The following is a 22,966-nucleotide window of genomic DNA, read 5'->3' on the forward strand; positions in this document are numbered from 1 at the left end:
CTCAGCACTATACACGACATCGTTGATCGTACATGCTGAGTCCTATGGTCTGATTTTGAATTGCGTTAGTGAAACTTTCCTGAATAAGCTTCTGCATGTTTTTCGTTGTTTTTAATCTGTGTGTGTGTGGGGTGCATGTATATACTTTATTCCTATTTCCTACTCTAACAATATTCCTTAGGGTTCAAATCATAACATTTAAAAATGTAATATTTATGAAATAGAGTTTTATATTCATTAATACCTAAGGTAAAAAAGCAGACTTATCTTGAAATAGTAATCATGAGGTCAGTGTATAAATTAACTCATAAAAATGAATGGGTTTCCATCGTGTGTATGTATACACACACACACACACACACACACACACACACACACACACATATATATCACAACTTTATCTATTCATCCATCAATGGACATTTGGGCTCTTTCCATACTTGGCTAATGTTGATAGTGCTGCTATAAACATTGGGGTGCATGTGTCCTTTCGAAACAGCATACCTGTATCCCTTGGATAAATACCTAGTAGTGCAATTGCCAGGTCTTGGATGTAAATTAAAAAGATAAATTAAATAAATTAAAAACAAAAAACAACAACAAAAAACGAATGGGTTTCCTAGTTGTAACATCTTCTATTACAAAAAATAGTTTACTCACATTACAGCAAGTTTACTTAAGGTAAGACATAGAAAGCTTAAAGCTTTTCTCTCTCTTTTGTATTCAGGCCACATTATTTCAATAATACGTTTGGAAGCAAGCAATATGTTTGGAAATATAAAAATTATCACCACCCAACTCTAAAATTTGTTATGGCCCATGATAAAATAATTGAATCCCAAAGTAAGTTAGGAAAATTTTCTTGTCACTTTTGCTACTTTTTAAACTTTTTTTTTCAAATTCTTTTAAACATAAGGATCAGAAAAATTTCCAATTCTTTACATTCCTCTCTTGTTCTTGAATCGCAGGAATCTTAATAAAAATATTTTGGCCTTTATCATTTTCCTTTTAGTATTTACGAAGAAGTCCAAATGCGTTCCATATTGAAAAACAATGAAATGGCTTGCATGTGAAACTGATTCTGCTAGAAAATCTAGATTTAAAAAAAAGCTAAAACCCAACATATAAATTAAATAAATCCAATTACCTATTTCTCATGGGACATTCCAACTCCATAGTTCCATTTATTGAACATCTCCACAATGGCAAGAATCAGATAAGCAGTGAAAGACAAGCTTTTTATAGAAAAAGAAGTGAAAACTTTCCAAACTATTTTGGTTATAGAGTACTAGATTATCAGGGTTTCAGAAATAAGTTCATTCATACAAAATTCTCAACAATTAGAACTTTCTTGTCAGGTTCAATAATCCAATAATGGATTGGATACGTTTTTGTATTTTTTTTTAATGTAAGTGATGTTAATCATCTGCAAATCTGAATTTATATAACTATGAAACTGGACATTAAAAGGATTAGACAACTTACAAAATAAACTCTAACAAAAATATGATGTTTGTAAATAATTCTCCATTAAGCTTTAAAGCAATTATTATGAGTCCTTAAAAACCATATTCAAATTAATTATTATTATTCAAATTCAAATAAAAATATCATATTTGTTATATACAATTTGAGAGAGAAAAAGGACATTCCTTCAGTGCTTAAGTACAACCTCTTAATTTCACAAATATAGAAATGTTACCCTTTCAGAAAGTAAGACTTGCCAGAGGTCACTCAGTAAATCAATGAGAACACTGAATAAAGGCAAAAGTTTCCAACCTTCCAAGTATCTATTATGTATATCTCAGTAATATTTATTTCTATGAAACTTGCCAGCATAACTTTTTCTAACATATGATTAGCTCTTTCCTGGTATACTTTTAACCAGGAGCTAGAAAAAAAATATTTTAATAAATTTATTAAATGGCTTTTCTAAATTAGGTAAATTTTTGACCTACTCCAAGGTTTGGCTGTATTATAATTAGTTTCCTTGTCATCATCTGATTCACTAAGGAGAGGCAGTAAAAATAGGTATAGTCTTACGTTCTGCAAGTTGAACTGAAGCTGTTGCTTATATGGTGCAAATTCTTGGGCGAGTTCGTATCCCTCGTGGTAAAAAGTAAATAAACCCTGCAAGAATGACAAAAGCTGCAAACACAGAGAAATGAAAGAAACTATGAAAATATGTTTTAAAAAAAGATGACCACCAAACATAATAAATTGGGAAATTATATTTCATTCTAATTCCTCAACCTAATAAATTTTCAACTCCCTTTGTTTGGCAAGCAGATACTAGAGTTATGAATGTGAAACAAACCACAAAAACTAATTTTTACTTCATTTTTGGTAAACAGTGACTGGGACAGTTGTTCTATTAACTATTCTACTATTCAAATGCATTGAAGAAATATCCAGGACAGACCATTAGGATAAAAGCCAAAGTGACATAGTTCCTACCTTAGAAGAGCTTCTAACCCAAACAGAGAGATAAACATGTGCAGATGTGAGGAAGACAAACCAGCAAATTAGAGATAAGGAGTACCCAAGGGAAGGAATAAGAATTTGGCCAGATAAAATTAAGAAAAATTTCTCAAGGTGGCAGTACTGATGTGGGTATTAAATAGACAACATTTCAGCAAGTAGTAAGAAGAACTGAAATCAGAGGGAAGAGTTGAGCAACAACCTGGAACTGGATACAGATCTTTCATTAAAGAATTAGAGTAAAATCCTCTTTAGGAAACCACAATGTCTATTATCCTAACCTTCCAATCCCAAACTCATATGTACTTATTTATTAGGGTCTAATTCATAAAGCAAGAGTGGTTCTCCATTACAGGACATGGTTGTTTACAGAGAGTAATCACAACTGAAACATTATTAACTTTCTTCATTTAATTCACTGGGATTTTTATTACAACCTTCTCCACCAATTTGATCTCTTCCTACAATAAAGTTAGAAAATACTTTTGAGAAATAATGCTTTTTAAAAATTTTTTAATGTTTATTTAATTTTGAGAGAGAGACAGAGTGTGAGTGGGGGAGGGCAGAGAGAGAGGGAGACACAGAATCTGAAGCAGGATCCTGGCTCTGAGTTGTCAGCACAGAGCCCGATGAGGGGCTCGAACCCATGAACTGTGATATTATGCCCTGAACTGAAGTCAGACACTTAACCAACTGAGCCACCCAGGCGCCCCATGTTTTGTTTTTTTTTTTAATTCAAACAGCATATTATGTCGGTAAGCTACTATTTTGAACTAAAGAAGAAATACAGTTTGAAATTTTGATATGTGAATAAACACCCCACCATTTCCTATGTCTGGGGATTTGGCGTAAGCACCAAGTGGTATATGTGTTATAATTTCCAAGAAATAACTACTGGTTCTATCTGAAAACAAGGACTTAATGCTTTCTTCCTATAGCAAGTCAACTTCTTACTAAGTTATGCTCATGTCAGAAAGCAAGTACTTCACACTCAGGCAAAGATCTGGTTGTCAGTGCTCACAGTAATTGCATAAATGTGCATTCAGATTAACAGGTTTGTAATGTCAGAACCAATTTTCCTTTACACTCTGAGCAACCTTTATGTGGCTTCTATCTATTTCTATTCTGTTTATCTTTTTAAAATGTATTTATTTATTTATTTATTTATTTATTTATTTTTTAATATATGAAGTTTATTGACAAATTGGTTTCCATACAACACCCAGTGCTCATCCCAAAAGGTGCCCTCCTCAATACCCATCACCCACCCGCCCCTCCCTCCCACCCCCCATCAACCCTCAGTTTGTTCTCAGTTTTTAACAGTCTCTTATGCTTTGGCTCTCTCCCATTCTAACCTCTTTTTTTTTTTTTCCTTCCCCTCCCCCATGGGTTCCTGTTAAGTTTCTCAGGATCCACATAAGAGTGAAACCATATGGTATCTGTCTTTCTCTGTATGGCTTATTTCACTTAGCATCACACTCTCCAGTTCCATCCACGTTGCTACAAAAGGCCATATTTCATTTTTTCTCATTGCCACGTAGTATTCCATTGTGTATATAAACCACAATTTCTTTATCCATTCATCAGTTGATGGACATTTAGGCTCTTTCCATAATTTGGCTATTGTTGAGAGTGCTGCTATGAACATTGGGGTACAAGTGCCCCTATGCATCAGTACTCCTGTATCCCTTGGGCAAATTCCTAGCAGTGCTATTGCTGGGTCATAGGGTAGGTCTATTTTTAATTTTCTGAGGAACCTCCACACTGCTTTCCAGAGCGGCTGCACCAATTTGCATTCCCACCAACAGTGCAAGAGGGTTCCCGTTTCTCCACATCCTCTCCAGCATCTATAGTCTCCTGATTTGTTCTGTATGTCTAAAAAAAAGTCTTAATTTAAAAAATGACCTTAAACTATTTAAAAAAAAAAAAAAAGAAAGCAAGTACTTTCAAACTGGTTTTAAGTTGTTATATTTTAAAGACTTCCTTTCTCTTGTTTAACAATTCCTGATGCCAAAATGTATTGTTTTCCAATTTTAGAATTATTTTACACTGTCAATTATATATCAACAGATAATTACTATCAAAACTAAATACTAAATAGATTATCCTTTGCTAAAATGATGTAGATATGCTGAAATATCCAATATATAGTGTGCACATATTGTGGCCTAATTAAAAAGAACTATATCTTAAAATAGGGTTAAGAATATCTTTAATTTTTTGAGATTTGGATATACAGATTTGTAAGTTTTCAGAGACAAATAATAAGTATACTTCTTTTGAAGTATATACTTTTGAAGTATATAGAAAACTAGTCTTTTAAATTTTAAATATATGAATAATAGTTTATGAAGTAGTTTGAAGGAGTATTATTTCATGTTTTAATGTCTACAATTGGTCTCCAATTAAACTATCTTATTAGCTACACGCCATACAAGGAAGATGCTATTCTAATATTATCCTAAGTATACAGAATTTAATTAAACTTATAAAGAAGATAAGAATACCTATAGTAAGTATTCCTATAAAACATCAAATTCCCCAAGATCTGTCTAAATAAATAAACCTATTGGCATCTTCTAGTAGAATTCAGAGATTTGCTCAGTAGCAGACAATACATGCTAAGCATCCCCTAGGGAAATAACAATTTGGAGGGAGGTACAAAAAAATTATCTACAAAGACCCACCCACCTTTTCCTTTTGTTCCACACCTACTTTGCAAGCATTTTTTGTGAAAGTTTAAAGACCACATGTATGAAATAACTGCCACTAGATGGCAGTAGAGTCAAACTTTTTAAGGCTTGAATAACTACTAGTTTATTTTATTCTCAACAGATTCCATGAGGCTAAATTAAGGTAACTTAATAGGACAGCCTAAAAAGCTTAAGAATTCCATTTCCTATATGCTGTTTTCTGTGTTCAATTGGACTGAGTGGGTGGAGCAGTGTGGGAAAGATTACTGTCTCAGCTTACCTTAAAGTAAATCTGAACTTTAAAACAATAATAACAAATAAAAACTACTGAAGAGATAGATTAGGTTTTCATATTAAATCATTTTTATCACCAGAAAAGCTTTACATAGCACTTTATTACTCCCAAGGATTTTAGAATCAAATAACTATTTGCGACTCCAATAACCTGACCAAATATAAATGTTGACACTACATTTACAGATAATCATTTAGCAAAAATCACTGCAAGACAGCAAAGGAAAAACATTCATAATTCCCCATCCCATCAATCACCAGGTTTCAAGTCTTAAGGACCCACAGTTATCATCGATACTGTGAATGGAAAAGAAAAGTAAGAAAAGGGGCTGGGGCTAGCATGGGAGTGAGGAGAAGAGCCCTGAAGCAACTGATGCAGTAATTCCTGGACTGTTGCTCAAAATAAGAAGAACTGAGATGTAAAGACTCTTATAATGTGATCCATTCCTTATCTCCTAAGAAGTTGATCACTGAAAATCCTAGGGAATCCACTAACGAAACTACTAGAACTGATAAACAAGTTCAGCAACACTGCAGGATACAAGATCAATATATAAAAATCAACTTTATTTCTATATACTTGGAATGAATAATCTGAAAATGAAATTAAAGAATCCCATTCATCATAGTTTCAAAAGAATGAAATACCAAAGAATAATTTTTAAGTATAAATTTATAACTTGAAAAGTATAAAACACTGTTTAAGGAATTAAAGACAGTTTAAATAAAAGGCAAATACTTCATGTTCATTAATCAGAAGATTTAATACTGTTAACATGGCAATACTCCCCAAATGATGTGTAGATTTAATGCAATCCCTATGAGAAGCCTAGCTGACTTCTTTATAATAAGAAGTGACAAGCTGATGCTAAAATTCATATGGAATTGCAAGGAACCCAGACCATCAAAACAATCTTGAAAAAGAAGAACAAAGTATTTAGACTCACACTTCTCAATTTCAAAACTTAATGCGAGGCAATGGTAACCAATATAGTGTGATACTGGCACAAGTATAGACATTAAATCAATGAAAAAGAATTGAGAATTTAGAAATAAGCCCACATATCAAGGTCAACTTATTTTCAACAAGGACAACAAGACCATTCAAGGGATAAAGAATAGTCTTTTTGACTTAATTGTATGGTATGTGAATTACATCCCAATTAAGTCTACTTTAAAAAAATAAAATTTACTTCAGAATACTGAATTTACACAGAATACTATATTGCAGTGAAAGAAATCCAAATCTAATAAAACCTCTACATTTGGCGACTGGAAACTCTATGATTGGCAACATAGGGCAAAGGCATCAATTTTCATCCAAGTATCCAGCCTGTGAATTATTAAACTTGTACTTTCTGCTATTCCTTATTCAGAGGAAACAGAGATAAATATCTTAGATGACAGTCTCAAAATAACCATTAAGTGCTTTAAGTTTAATACTTAGATATTCAGAGTAATTTATTGAATGGAAATGAAACAGTATAAAAATATAATCAAATAAACAACAGGTGCTGGTGAGGATTCAAAGAAAGGGGAACCCTTTTACACTGCTGGTGAGAATGTTAAACTGGTGCAGCCACTCTGGAAACTAGTTTGGAGGTCTCTCAAAAAGTTAAAAATGGAGCTACCCTATAATCCTGTTCACTATCTAACTGCTTTTGCAGTAAATTCTATTCACTATCTAACTGTTTTTGCAAATTGGAAATTTTCAGTAGCAGTAGCCAGAACTAAATCCAAGGACCAATACAGATTTTAAGATAGGTTGGCTTTATTGTTTCATTTTTATAGAATAACTGTATTTAGGTTTTTAGCAAATTTAACCCTCAGGCCTACCTACAAAGTTTTGAAAAAATAAATGACATCGTCTTATTTGCTCACTATAATTTACCCGAAGTTAAATTTTATATATTAAAGCTAATGTATATTGAAAACACAAAAAGGTTTTACTTTCAAGACTTCAGGTCTATATATTATCTGACTTTAATTTAGTATGTAATATTTAGTAATTTAATTAATTTAATTATTCAAACTTTAGACAACCCAAGAAGTATTTTCTAGTATACTTCATGATATAAGAAGCATATTTTTTTTCTTTTTTTTTTTTTTTTTCTTTCAACGTTTTTTTTTTTATTTTTATTTTTGGGACAGAGAGAGACAGAGCATGAACGGGGGAGGGGCAGAGAGAGAGGGAGACACAGAATCGGAAACAGGCTCCAGGCTCCGAGCCGTCAGCCCAGAGCCCGACGCGGGGCTCGAACTCACGGACCGCGAGATCGTGACCTGGCTGATGTCGGACGCTTAACCGACTGCGCCACCCAGGCGCCCCTATAAGAAGCATATTAAGCAGATTAAGTGAAATTTTCTTTAGCAAGAGATTTAAAATTAAAGTTAGGAGACTCAGGACAGAATATCAAAAACAGTATTTTTAGTTTACACATAATGGTTTATTTTTTGTCATTTTAAAAAATATTTGCTTATATTAGAAAGAGAGAGAGTGTGTGTGCCTAGTGGGGCAGGAGCAGAGAGAGAGGGAGACAAAGAATCTCAAGCAGGCTCCATACTATCAGCACAGAGCCAGACACAGGGCTCAAACTCACAAACTGTGAGATAATGACCTGAGCCTAAATCAAATGTCAGATGCCTAACCGACTGAGCCACCGAGGTGGCCCAATAATGGTTTATTTTCATTTTTCATATTTTAAATATAATACAAAAAGACTAAAATGAAGTCTAAAAAGAATAATAAAAACATACTCTTACAGCATTTAGATGTGTATTTTTAAAAAAGCATATTAAAATTAAAAAAATGTGCTTTTGAAAAAGTTCTATCTGGCCTTGAAGTCACACTAAAAAACTCGTTAATATTATTTTTGTATCTAATGCTAATAGTCAATGTGAAGGCTCCATACCAGCTGAAAACTTACTGATGCTAATGATGCAGCAGGCACTTGCTCTGTATGTTACCTGCATTGGTTGCACCTTACCACAATCCTGGAAACTACAATTTTTTATTTCCAATTTACAGATAAAAACCTAAGGTACCCAGAGTGAAAAACAAGCCAGATTTATACAGCTGTTAAGACTGGAGCCAAATTCCATCTTATATATAATGGCCTCTCAGCCATTATACTTGTCTGTCAATTAATGAAAAGGGTGGGTCAACTGCAGCCAAGGGGAGGGGGCAACTTTTTAAAAAAGATGATTAAAAAAGGATGGAAGAATGAATAAATGCACAGTTATGTACATTGATTCAAGCACCTTTACCAAAGTAAAGATCAATCTCCTATTTTCAAGGAATTAAAATACTTGCTTTACAATACAATGTTTTGTAGTCATATATTTTATTTGGTCAGAGCAAGTGTTAAGGAAGGACTAATTTTTGTAATCAGGTAACTTACAACACAGTAAGTTGATACTATACAGGACGTCAGCTTTGGGTTCTGGATTCCTGTGTCTCCCTCTCTTTAAGTTTGTGACCTCAGGCAACTAACAGTCTTTCTGTGACTTAATTTCCTCATCTGGAAAAATAACAACTACCTAATAATAAACCTATCTTGTGGGTCATGTGAAATAACACAGAGAAAACACATTACACATAGTAGTTGCCCACAAAACTTTAGTTCCAGCTATGTTTGCAAAAGAATGTAATCAAAACATACACAAACTGCAGCTGAATGAACCATAAGGGAGTTAAGTCATAAAAAGATTCTTTGGGCTTCTGAGCCACAAACTTTCCTGTACCACAATGTATTTCAAATACACCAGGGCTCAACTCTCTGAGGTAAGCTGTTCATGATCAGCATACTTCAGAAGCTTTTCCCTCTAATCTCTCAAAATTCTCATAAGCTCCAAGCAACTCTGAGAAGAAGGAGGATCTTAAGAACAAGATTCAGGAGATGATGTTTTTCTCTCTCTGATCTTTTCCTCCCATACTAGACCTGAACTCACATATCATGCTGCCAAATCTGAAAGGACTTTTTTTAGCATTGTTTCACAGAAACATAATGTGAATAAATGCAAACCAATGTGAAAATTTAAGTTTCCTAGTAGCCACATAAACAAAACAAAACAAATAACAAAAAACAAAAACACAAACTTGGGACACCTGGGTGGCTCAGTCGGTTAAGCATCCGACTTTGGCTCAGGTCATGATCTCACGGTTTGTGAGTTTGAGCCCCGTGTCGGGCTCTGTGCTATCAGTTCAGAGCCTGGAACTTGCTTCAGATTCTGTGTCTCCCTCTTTCTCTGTCCCTCCCCCACTTACACTCTGTCTCTCTCTGTCTCTCAAAAAATGAATAAATGGTAAAAAATTAAAAAAAAAACACAAACTTTTAAACCAAGTGAAATTTAATATGTTGTTTAACACAATTTATCCAATATATTATCATGTCAATATTTAAGCAATATAAAAGCTATTTTAATGAGATAGTTTATATACTTTTTTGTATCAAACCTTTGTAATCTAGTAGGTGTTTCCTATTTACAGCCCACCTTATTCTAGACTTTCATTTTGAATGTCTGATAGCCATATGTGGCTATTTGCTACCACACTAAATAGTGCTAACTACGCTACTACAATCACCTTCTATGTAAGATATATAAATGGGGGGGAAAACCCCAGTTAACTATAATCACTTTCTATGTAAGATATATAAATGGGGGGGGACCATTAAAATTATATATCTAATGAATACTAAGTTTAAAAAGCTTATTTTCTGTATACTGCTAAAATAATTATATAGTTTAATAAAAAAACATAAATGCCCCCTGTTTTTCTATGTATTTGAACCAGCTTTTCCTTGAAATAATGACACTGTAGGAATATTTATTTCTGACACAGTGGTGTCCCACTTAGCTGAGGTTTTGCTTTCTGTAGTTTAGTTACCCATAGTCAACTACAGTGGAAAAGCAGATAATCTCCCTTTTGACATTATTGTTATGTCTGTAGTAGCTTAACACTTGCACAGTGAAGGAAACAATCAACAAAACTAAAAGGCAACTTATGGAATAGGAGAAGATATTTGCAAATGACATGTCAGATACAGGGCTGGTATCCAAAATCTATAAAGAACTTAATCAAACTCAACACCCAAAAAATAAATAATCCAGTTAAGAAATGGGCAGAAGACTTGAATAGATCTTTCTCCAAAGAAGACATACAAATGGTTAAAAGATACATGAAAAACTTCTCAATATCACTCATCATCAGGGAAATATAAATCAAAACTGCAATGAGCTATCACCTCAAACCTGTAAGAATGGCTAAAATTAACAACACAAGAAATAACAGGTGTTGGTGAGGATTCAGAGAAAGGGGAGCCCTCTTACACTGTTGGTGGGTCTGCAAACGGTACAACAACTCTGGAAAACAGCATGGAGGTTCCTCAAAAAGTTAAAAATAGAACCACCCTACAATCCAGCACTTGCACTACTAAGTATTTATCCAAAGGATATAAAAGTACTGACTCAAAGGGGCACATTCACCCCAATGTTTTATAGCATCACTATCAACAATAGCCAAACTATGGACAGAGCCCAAATGTCCATCGACTGATAAATGGATAAAGAAGATGTGGTGTGTATGTGTGTGTATATATATATATATATATATATACACACACACATATGTGTACATGTGTGTATGTATATGTGTATATATATACATACATGCACACACATGTGGTAGTATATATATGCATATATCTGTATATACATATCCATATACAAACATATATATGTGTATATATACACACACACATATATATAATGCAATATTATTCAGCCATCAAAAAGAATGAAATCTTGCCATTTACAACAACATGGATGGAACTAGAGTGTACTATGCTAGGTAAAATCAGTCAGAGAAAAACAAATACCATATGATTTCAGTCATATGCAGAATTTAAGAAAGAAAATAGATGAACATAGGGGAAGGGAAGGAAAAACAAAATAAGATAAAAGAGAGGAAGGCAAACCATAATAGTCTCTTAACTATAGAGAACAAATTGAGGGTTGCTGGAGGGGAGGTGGATAAAGAGATGGGCTAAATGAGAAGGGAATAGGAATTTTAAATATTTGTCATCTTCCCAAACTGGTGGTTGTTAGGCTGCCTAGATCTCAATGAGCCACAGATAAGCCTTAGAAGGTCCCTTAAGTCATATAAAATTTAATAAGATACCCAAAACATCTACTAAATAAGAGGTTACTAACTCATTCTAAGGGATTTAAGGACTTAGCTGTTTGTTTGAAAAAACAGAACTTGTAGTTAAGACTGTTATCCCAAATAAAAGGTAAAAATTAAATTCCTGAGCCTGTGTTGTGGTCTTCAGTTCCTTAGATTTGGCTGAAGGTTTAGTCTTACAAGCTTGCCAAGTGCCCAGTTTATAGGAAAGAGTGAGGTAGTTTCAGCTGAAGAGAGAAAAATGAAACACAAGTGGCCGGGAGCCAGGCAGGGTCTAAGAACTTTTCCCAGGCTCTGCTCTGCCTCTGTTTCCCATCATCCTTAGGGAATCATTAATGGTTTCCCCACAAGAAATGAATTTCATCAAATATATTTTAAAATGTGTATTATTTTTCCTTTTCCTCACTATCTCCCCTTAAACAGGAACAGGTATTTTATTACTTAACTATAAACACATTTTTAAAAAACTGACATAGGAAGAAAAATATGGATTAAATAGATTACCTATGTATTTAACTATTCCTCCTCTCATGGGAATTGACATTATATATTAACTGAAGATCATCTTGACTTCTAGAACTTACCTTTACTCACCACAGATGATGCTTTATGAAGACACCTACTCAGGCAATATTATAACATATTATGGTACAACTTGGGGGAAAAATGCTAAGAAAATGAAGTAAACTTATAAAGACCAGCTACCTGTTTTTTCCTGTAATGCAATTTATATTAAGGAATCCATTACTTTTTACATTACCTCATAGGAAAGTCAGGCAGATCCCAGACTTTCAAGGAAGTGGAATGAAACAAAGGGTGAAATATAACCTTATGTTTTTTCCTTTCACCTAAAGGTTTAGTAAATGGGTCGCTTTAGTGGTGAGCTATATTTACTTAGGTATATATAATGTAAGTCCTTTTAATCTTTTAATTTTTCTATTAATAAACTATTTTAAGAGTAGTCTTAGGTTTATTTAAAAATTGAGTAGAGAAAATAAAGAGATCTCATATATTCCTTCAACCTCCACCCACACACCCTAATTATTATCATCTTGTATTAATATGCTACATTTGTTACAATGATAACCAAATATTGATATGTTATTACTAACATCCATATTTTACATTAGGGTTTACCTTGTTCATTGTATATTCTGTAGGTTTTGACAAATGTATAATGACATGTATCCACTATTACAGTATCATATAGAATAGTTCCATTGCCCTAATAGTGCCCTGAACTCCACCTATTTTCCCTCCTCTATTCCTCCCTTCCCTTTTGTTCTTTTTAAAAAAAATCACAATTTTCAACAGAAAAACATTGCCATTTCTTTTCATACGGTATGTTAGAACTACTGTTTTGTAGGGAAACTGAAACTTACCGGTTCAACAAATTCAAACTTCTTTTTTTCTTGAACCTCTTGAATTTTAAAGACATATTCTAGTGATGCTTCATAAAAATTTTGATGCTCTCGGTCAATCAGTGTATCTGCCTAAGGAGTAAAAAAAGGCAAGTCGTGACACAAAGTAATTATTGATGGCTCTATGTAGAAAAAGCCTCAAATCCTATTCTACTCCAATATCTCTATTAAAAGTTAAGTGCTACAAAAAGTTTTAATATAGCAATTCTATTATTATGTTTTGGGCATACAGAAACTAGGAAAACATAGTCCTTGCCCACCAAGTTTACAGGACATGGAGTATGAAGGGGCAGCAGGGAGTAAGTGTACCACATTCAGTACAAAAAATATGAAAAAGGCATCTAAATGTATATGAAAATCTATGGGATCATAGGAAAAGAAACTAGACTCAGGAAGAAAATGGTGGTATGAGTTGGATCTTAAGATGAACAACTGGCAGTCAAAGATGAAAAAGTAAAGAGGCATGAAAGAGACTGACAGAGTTTGGCTGCAGAGTAAAAAGTGGAGGACAGGACGGTTAAGTAAGGTTGGCATCATACTTTAAAAAATCTTGGATGCTGCGTAACAAATTTTGGATTTTAACTGAGGGAGAATCATTTGAGAATATTCAGCAGAGTCATATCATTAGGTAAACTCTTAGAAAGGGAATACACGTAGCAGAGGCAAAAAAAAAATTCAATGGTTCTAAAATAGTGAACGATGCTCCATCAATGATATGCACATTTATTATTTATAACTGCAATAAGGTTCTACTGATAAAGCGTGAGAAAGTGTTATTGAGATAATTTTTTTTTGATGTTGCCCTCCTCTATGCCCACTATCATCTTCTGATGTCCTCTTTAAAACTGACGTTGGCTTACTAGTATAAGCATGATTTACTTTTCTTTTCCAGTTTTGCACTCCTACCTGCCAGCTGAGATTACTAAAAGCAGATGAAAAGAATGGGCTCTCTGGAGTTCTAAGTATCCACCAACAATAATTTGGGAGCAGAAAATTGCTTTTTGGATCCATTTAACAATGCTAATTTCACATAAAGAAGCTTTAAAAGAGAGAAAATCAGGTTTGCTGGCTTGGGCATCATAGCATCTTAAAATTTCATTTGAAACACTTTTAATAATAATTATATTTATTTGCTATAAATCTATTTATATAAATAAAAAATAGCCCGATATTATTAGCAACTCATTTTAGGTATTTTTAAAGTTGAGAATTCCAAGTTCCCGAACTAATATATAAAAAGAACATATAAATCAGGTAGGAAATTTGGACCAGAAACTTCTCAGCTCCCAGAAGACTGTTTACGTATCAGCATTTCATACAAATCATTATATTTTCTTATGACTGTTTCAAGCAACACGGTATTTACAGACTCAATGGTAAGGAGGTATATAGGTGGTGGTATGCTAATCAATGTTTAACAACTGGCTCTCTGGTGGGCATACCTGATTTGTAGTATTTGCTGGTTTCAATGGTGTAAATATTCCCCGAATAGCCAATTCCAAACCACAAACCCAGCATCACTGAATGTGAGAGTTGGAGAGAGATGGGAAAATCAGCTCTCCAAAGGAACGCTCCAGTACAGCACTGGATGTAAAGGATGTGAGAATAATTTCAGTCTCAGAGATAACATTCCATTCCACAAGTTACCTCTGAAGCTTTCATTTACTTTAAAAAATGACATTGCTTATATTGACTAGCACATAAGAACAAACTATAGAGACTACTAGACACCTTTAGAGCTTAAGATGGCTATTTGTGGTCAACAAAGCTGTGAAGATGGCACAGTAGTCCTGAATGTTCTCCACTGAAAGGCCTGTTTACAAGGCTAGTCCTTGCTGGTATCTGGGAAAATGGATTTCAGGAGGGTACCTACCACCCTAAATGGTAAGAGTAGCTCACTGTTCCTAAATTGTGCCAACAATATGATTTATTTTGAACACCTGCTTTCCTTCTGGGAGTCTGGAATTTAAGGATATGACACACAGAGAGTACCTATGTGAGAAGCCCCCAATTAAAACCATGGACACTCAGTCTATGAGTTTCCTTCTAACAGACAACATTTTACACGTGTTGTCACAACTTATGGCTGGGGGAATTAAACATGCTCTATCTATCTCCACTGAAAGAGGACTCTTGTAAGTTTGTGCCTGCTTTCCCCCAGACTTCATTCTATGCATCTTCTGCTGATTTTTCATTATATCATCTTAGCAAATCACCAAACCTAGGGGTGGTCTTGGGGACCCCTGACCTAAGAGAATTGTCATTTACTCAGAAACTTATTTGCCATACACAATCCCATGTCATGAAAAGATGGGGGATGGGGGTGCAAGGAAGGATAAAAGAGAATAATGGCTCTTACCATTTGCCGGTAATAGATGTTTTCCATCATCTCCAATCTAGACAACTATATTCAATATACAAAACCTGCTTTGAAAGGTCATCCAGATGGTACAGAGCTAAAGGAATACTGTACTTTATTACCTTTCCAGTACAAGATTTAGAAAGGCATTCTTTTACTTAAGGTGACTCCTTTTTGTACTTATGCTAATAGTGTGTGGTTCAGTAGAAGGCACTTTTGCTCATATATGCACCAGCAACTTTTGCTTGATATTTTGTACTGGATAAGAAGGATAACCATACACTTTATTGTCCCAACTTTTATTTTATTTACTTATTTATTTTTATTTTTTTAAATCTTTATTTATTTTTGAGAGAGACAGAGAGAGAGAAAGCGGGGAGGGATACAGAGAGAAGGAGACACAGAATCCGAAGCAGGCTCCAGGCTCTGAGCTGTCAGCACAGAGCCTGATGCGGGGCTTGAACTCACAAGCTGTGAGATCATGACCTGAGCTGAAGTCAGATGCCCAACCGACTGAGCCACCCAGGTGCCCCTTGTCCCAACTTTTAAAACTAATAGGGAGCATTAGTAATATTCATGCCAGAACAATATGTACAAACTATTGTTTACTAGACAAAGGGGATAGTAAAGTCATTCTGTTAAAAAAAAAGTTAATTTCTTAAGAAAACCATAGAGTTCTGCAGATACTTAAATTCTTCCCCAGATACAATAAGCTACTTATGTTAACTTAAGGCAAGAAAAAACTTGATGTGACATTTGTCAAATCACCCACAAAGAAGAAAGAATTTAAGCTGGACTCTGAAGAATGGAGGGGTTTACAGTAGGCAGAGATAAAAGGAGAACAGTTTAAGACAGGGAATATAGTCAAGAAAAGTTATGTTTCAGTAGACTGCAAGGTTTAGAATAATCAAATATGAGAGTTAAGGAGTAAGATAGCATGAGTGACAACTTCATCATATACACAGGGTAAAAGCTTGAGGAAGATGTTGATTTGTCAAAGTAGCATTTCAAGAAGATTAAAGTGGGGACAGTAGAATATATTGATTGAATGGCAAAGCTGGGTATATGTGATAATAAAAGACTTCTAGGGGTAAAGGTGTTTATATATCCCAGTAAGAAAAAAAGAAGTTGAAAGATGTGGGTGTGAGAAGCAAGGAGGAGAAAAAGCCAAAGATAATTTTGATAAGAGATAATACCAGCACTAATAGAATTAAAGAAATGAAAAGTAGGAGGAAATCTGAGAAAACCATGATGTGAAATTTCACACATTCACTAAATGATAGTCTGAACCAGGAACCACCAGGCAATGCAGGTGGAGAGATATGATGAAATCATGACCCATGAGACATTCATTAAGATGTTACAGAGGGTATGGAAGAAGAGATTTCAGGGACACACACTCTATAACAATAGAGGTATAATGGTAGATCTAAGGAAGTCCTTTCATTTAGGAGGTGGAGATAAGAGGAACCTGTTGAAAGACTATTTAGTGATACATGGAAAACCAAAAGTTTTTCTATGAGAAACTTTTTCTCCTATATTTTTTCCTAATTATGAAAGTAATATATATTCATTATTTGAAGCTTACTCATTATTCATTATTATAAATATACAAATAAGAATTATAATCCTACTACTGTTAATATTTTTATATGGAACACACACCAACTTAAACAAACTGGATAATACTGTACATTCCAATGAGTATTTCTCAATGTATTTAAATAATTTGCAAATAAAACTTTTTACAGCCATATTACATTCCATTTTGGTCAAGCTATATTGGTATATTTACTCCAATCACTCATTTGTGCCATTTTCACATGTTTCTAAACTTTTGCATTGTGAATAACTCTTGCATCAATATATTTATACAATTTATTTTTTTTGCTCATGTCTGATAATTCCTCTTAAGTAAATTCCGGCCAATATAAATGATTTCAATTATCCTGCACATTTAAACTTTGTTGAAATAAGTTGCCAAATTTACTTCAGGATTGAATGAATGAGTTTATGTTCCCACCATAAAAGCAAAAGTGTACTCAGTTTCCCATACCTTCACTATGTATATTATCTTCTCATAAGTTACAATAATATCCTGCTGCATGTGACACTGAAACTTACAATACTTATTATGTGTTAATAATTGTAAGTTTCAGTGTCACATGCAGCAGGATATTATTGTAACTGTGATGCTTCTAAGCTTTGGTTTCCTTTTTCAAGTTTATGTTGGCTCTTCAGAATCTTTTGTGGTTCCATACAAACTTTCAGATTATTTGTTCTAGTTCTGTGAAAAAATGTTGTTGGCATTTTGATAGGGATTGCACTGAATATGTAGATTTCTTTGGCTAGTATAGGCATTTTAATAATTGTTTTCCAGTCCATCAGCATGGAATGCCTTCACATTTTTTTCTGATCATCTTAAATTCCTATCATTAGTGTTTTTAGTTTTCAAAGTATACAGTATAGTCTTTCAGAGTATATAGTATAGTCTTTCACCTCTTTGGTTAAGTTTATTCCTAGGTATCTTATTATTTTTGATGCAATTGTGAATGGGACTGTTTTCTTAATTCTTCTTTCTGCTTCTTCATTATTGTTGTGTAGAAATGCAACAGATTCCTATACATTGATTTTGTATCCTGAAACTTGACTCAGTTCATTTACCAGTTCTAGCAGTTGTTTGGGGAGTCTTCTGGGTTTTCAATATAGAGTATCATGTCACCTGTAAACATGAAAGTTTTACTTCTTCCTTACCAATTTAGACGCTTTTTATTTCTTTTTGTTGTCTGACTGCTGTGGCTAGGACTACCAGTACTATATTGAATAAAACTGGTGAGACATACTGGTCTCATTTCTGATCTTAGAGGAAAAGCACTTAGTTTTTCCCCATTAAGGATGATGTTCACTGTGGGTTTTTCATATATGGCCTTTATTATATTGAGGTGTGTTCCTTCTAAACTCAGTTTGTTGAGGGTTTATTCCACGAATGGATATTGTACTTTGTCAAATGTTTCTTCTGTGTCCATTGATGATCATATGGTTCTTATCCCCTCTCTTATCAATGTGATGTATCATGTTGATTGATTTGTGAATACTGAACCACCATTTCATCATAGGAATAAATGTCACATAGTTGTGGTGAATGATTTTTTAATATACTGTTGAATGCTATTTGCTAGTATTTTCTTGAGAATTTTTACATCTATGTTCATCAGAGATATTGGCCTATAGTTCTCTTTTTTGTGTGTGATGTCTTTTTCTGGTTTTGGTATCAGGGTAATGCTTGCCTCTTATAATGAATTTAGAAGTTTTCCTTACCTTCTATTTTTTGGAATACTTTGAGAAGAATAGGTATTAATTTCATTAAATGATTGGTAGAATGTGCCTGTGAAGCCATCTGGTACTGACTTTTGGTTTGGGGAATTTTTCGATTATTGATTCAATTTGTTTGCTGATTATCAATCTGTTCAAATTTTCTATTTCTTCCTGGATCAGTTTTGGTAGGTTATATGGTTCTAAGACTTTATCCATTTCTTCCAGGTTGTCTAATTTGTTGGCATAGAGTTTTTCATAATATTCTCTTATTATTATTTGTACTTCTGTGGGGTCAGTTGTTATCTCCCCCCTCTCATTTGTGATTCTTTTGAGTACTTTCTCTTTTTTTCTTGATAAGTCTGGCTAGAGGCTTATCAATTTTATTTTTATTTTTTTATTTTATTTTATTTTTTTTTTTAAAGAACCAGCTCCTGGTTTCATTGATCTGTTCTAGTGTTATTCTAGTTTCTACATCAGTTGCTTCCGTACTAGTCTTTATTATTTCTTTTCTTGTTGTGGTTCAGGGTTTGGTCTGTTGTCTATCACTAGCTCCTTTAGTTGTAATGTTAGGCAATGTATTATTATCTCCTTTAGCTTGTATATCTGAGATATTTCTTGCTTCTTGAGGTCAGCCTGTATTGCTATAAACTTCCCTCTTAGAACCACTGTTGCTGCATCCCAAAGGTTGTGAACTGTTATATTTTCATTTTCATTTGTTTCCATGTAATTTTTAAATTCTTCGTTGATTTCTTGGTTGACTCATTCATTATTTAATAGCATGTTACTTAACCATTAAGCATGTGTAGTCTTTCCAGATTTTTTCAAGTGGTTGACTTCTAGTTTCATAGTGTTGTAGTCTGAAAAAATGCATGGTATGACCTCAATATTCTTGAATTTGTTGAGGCTTGTTGTGTGGCATAGTGTGTGATCTATTCTGGAGATTGTTCTATGTGCTCTCAAAAAGAATGAGAATACATATTCTCACATAAGAATTCTTTCTTTTCCAGTGAACATGGGTCATTCCCGTGAATAGATCACATATTGGGTCACAAATCAGCCCTCAAAAAGTACAAAAAAATTGAGATCATATGCATGTTTTCAGACCACAATGTTATGAAACTTGAAGTCAACAACAACAAAAAATTTGGAAAGACCACAAATACATGGAAGTTGAAGAACATTCCATTAAAGAATGAACAGGTTAACCAGGAAATAAAAAACTGAGTAATAAAGTAACATGGAAGCAAACACAAATGAAAGCATAACAGTCCAAAACCTTTGGGATGCAACAAAGGCTGTCCTAAAAGGGAAGTTTATTGTAATACAGGCCTACCTCAAGAAGCAAGAAAGGTCTCAAATATACAACCTAACCTTACACATAAAGGAGCTAGGAAAGGAACAGCAAATAAGGCTTAAAGCCAGCAGATGGCAAATAATAAATACTAGAGCAGAAATAAACAATATACAAATAAAAAAAGTAGTAGAACAGATCAATGAAATTAAGAGCTAGTTCTTCAAAAGAATTAATAAAATGGATAAACTCCTAACTAGACTTATCAAAAAGAAAACAGAAAGGATCCAAAAAAATCACAAATGAAATGGGAGAGATCACAAGCAACACCACCGAAATACAATTATAAGAGAATACTATGAAAAATTATATGTCAGCAAACTGGGCAATCTGGAAGAAAATAATAAATTTCTAGAAACACACAAACTACCAAAACGGAAACAGGAAGAAATAGAAAATTTGAATAGATCCATAACCAGCAAAGAAACGGAATTGGTTATCAAAAATCTCCCAATGGACCAAAGTCCAGGGCTAGATAGGTTCCCAGGGGAATTCTACCAGACATTTAAACAAGACTTGATACTTACTCTTCTCAAACTGTTCCAAAAAAAAAAAAAAATAGAAATGGAAGGAAAACTTCTGAACCCATTCTACAAGGCCAGCATTACCTTGATTCCAAAACCAGACAAAGACTCCACTTTTTTTAAAAAAGGAGAATTACAGGCCAGTATGCTTAATAAACATGGATGCAAAAATTATCAACATGAGACTAGCAAATCGAATCCAACAGTACATACCAGTGGGATTTATTCCTGGGCTGCAGAGCTGGTTCAATAGGTACAAATCAATCAATGTGATACACCACATTAATAAAAGAAAGGAAAAGAACCATATGATCCACTCAAAAGATACAGAAAAAGCATGTGACAAAATACAGCTTCCATTCTTGATAAAAACCTTCAACAAAGTAAGGATAGACGGGACATACCTCAACATCATAAAGGCCATATACAAAAGACCCACAGCTAATATCATCCTCAATGGGGAAAAACTGAAAGCCTTTCCACCATGGCCAAGAATGAGTGAAGGATCTCCACTCTCACCATTACAATTTAACATAGTACTGGAAGTCTTAGCCTCAGCAATCAGACAACAAAAAGAAATAAATCACATACAAATCAGCAAGGAAGAAGTCAAACTTTTACTATTTGCAAAAGACTCCACCAAAAAATTGTTAGAATACATGAATTCAGAAAAGTTGCAGGATATAAAATCAATGAGCAGAAATCTGTTGCATTTTTATACACTGATAATGAAGTAGCAGAAAAAGAAAGTGAGGAATCAATCCCCTTTTACAATTGCACCAAAAACCATAATATACCTAGGAATAAGCCTAACTAAAGAGGTAAAAGATCTGTACTCTGAAAACTATAGAAGACTTATGAAAGATACTGAAGGGGACACAAAGAAATGGAAAAGCATTCCATGCTCATGGATTGGAAGAAAAAACATTATTAAAGTTCTACACTATGCAAAGCAATCTACACATTTAATGCAATCCCTATCAAAATACCACCAGCATTCTTCATAAAGCTAGAGCTAACAATCCAAAAATTTGTATGGAGCCAGAAAAGACCTCATATAGTCAAAGCAATTCTGAAAGTGAAAAACAAAACAAGAGGCATCACAATTCTGTATTTTAAGCTATATTACAAAGCTGCAGTCATCAAGACAGTAGGGTACTGGCACAAAAACAGACATACAGATCAATGGAACAGAGTAAAAAACCCAGAAATTGATCCACAACTATACAGTCAACTCATCCTTGACAAAGCAGGAAAAAATATCCAATGGAAAAAAGTCTCTTCAACAAATGGTGTTGGGAAAACTAGACAGCAACATGCAGAAGAATGAAACTGGACCACTTTCTTACACTATACACAAAAATAAATTCAAAATGGATGAAAGACCTAAATGTGAGGCAGAAAACCATCAAAATCAGAGGAGAGGTGCCTGGGTTGCTCAGTCAGTTAAGCGTCCAACTTCATCTCCAGTCATGCTCTCGTGGTTTGTGAGTTCAAGCCTCTGCTAACAGAGTCTGCTTGGGATTCTCTCTCTCTCTCTCCCTCTCTCTCTCTGCACCCCCCCCCCCACTCATGCACACTCTTTCTCTTTCTCTGTCTCTCAAAATAAATAAATAAACTTAAAAATATTTGTAGAGAAGAACATAGGCAGCAACCTCTTTGACCTCAGCTGGAGCAACTTCTAACTAGACACATAGCCAGGGGGAAGGGAAACAAAAGCAAAAATGAACAATTGGGACCTCAACAAGACAAAAAGCTTCACCACAGCAAAGGAAACAATCAATAAACCTAAAAGGCAGCCTACGAAAATGGGAAAAGATATTTGCAAATGACATATCAGATAAAGGATTAGTATCTAAAACCTATAAAGAATTTATCAAACTCAACAACCAAAATATAAGTAATCTAGTTAAGAAATGGGCAGAAGACATGAATAGACACTTTTCCAAAGAAGACATCCAGATGGCTGGCTAACAGACACATGAAAAGGTGCTCAACTTCACTCATCATTAGGGAAATACCAATCAAAACCACAAAGAGCTATCACTTCACACCTGTCAGAATGGCTAAAATGAATAACACAAGAAACAACAGGTGTTGGCAACAATACAAAGAAAGGGGAACCCTCTTAAACTGTTGGTGGGAATGCAAACTGGTGCAGCCACTCTGAAAAACAGTATGGAGGTTCCCCAAAAAGTTAAAAATAGAACTATCCTATAATCCAGCAATTGCACGACTAGGTATTTACCCAAAGGATACAAAAATGCTGATGTGAAGGGGTACATGTACCCTGATGTTTATACCAGCATTACCAACAATAGCCAAACTATGGAGCAAGCACAAA

The 22,966-nt window shown here is 34.2% G+C and overlaps 1 protein-coding gene across 1 annotated transcript in view; it reads right to left on the minus strand.

The window, feature by feature from the left end:
* Positions 1-22,966, minus strand: part of ARHGAP42 (Rho GTPase activating protein 42) — a 318,955-nt gene that overhangs the window by 71,938 nt on the left and 224,051 nt on the right. The window contains exons 6-7 of the mRNA XM_047071915.1: positions 13,035-13,145; positions 2,044-2,148 (exon numbers count right to left, since the gene is read on the minus strand). Coding sequence (XP_046927871.1) covers positions 2,044-2,148; positions 13,035-13,145 — 216 coding nt within the window. The remainder of the gene's footprint in view (positions 1-2,043; positions 2,149-13,034; positions 13,146-22,966) is intronic.

The sequence above is a fragment of the Lynx rufus genome, unplaced genomic scaffold (genome assembly GCF_022079265.1).
Source record: "Lynx rufus isolate CCGP_SWC_20201006 ecotype Redwood Valley unplaced genomic scaffold, mLynRuf1.p SCAF_9, whole genome shotgun sequence".
Classification (NCBI taxonomy): Eukaryota; Metazoa; Chordata; class Mammalia; order Carnivora; family Felidae; genus Lynx; species Lynx rufus.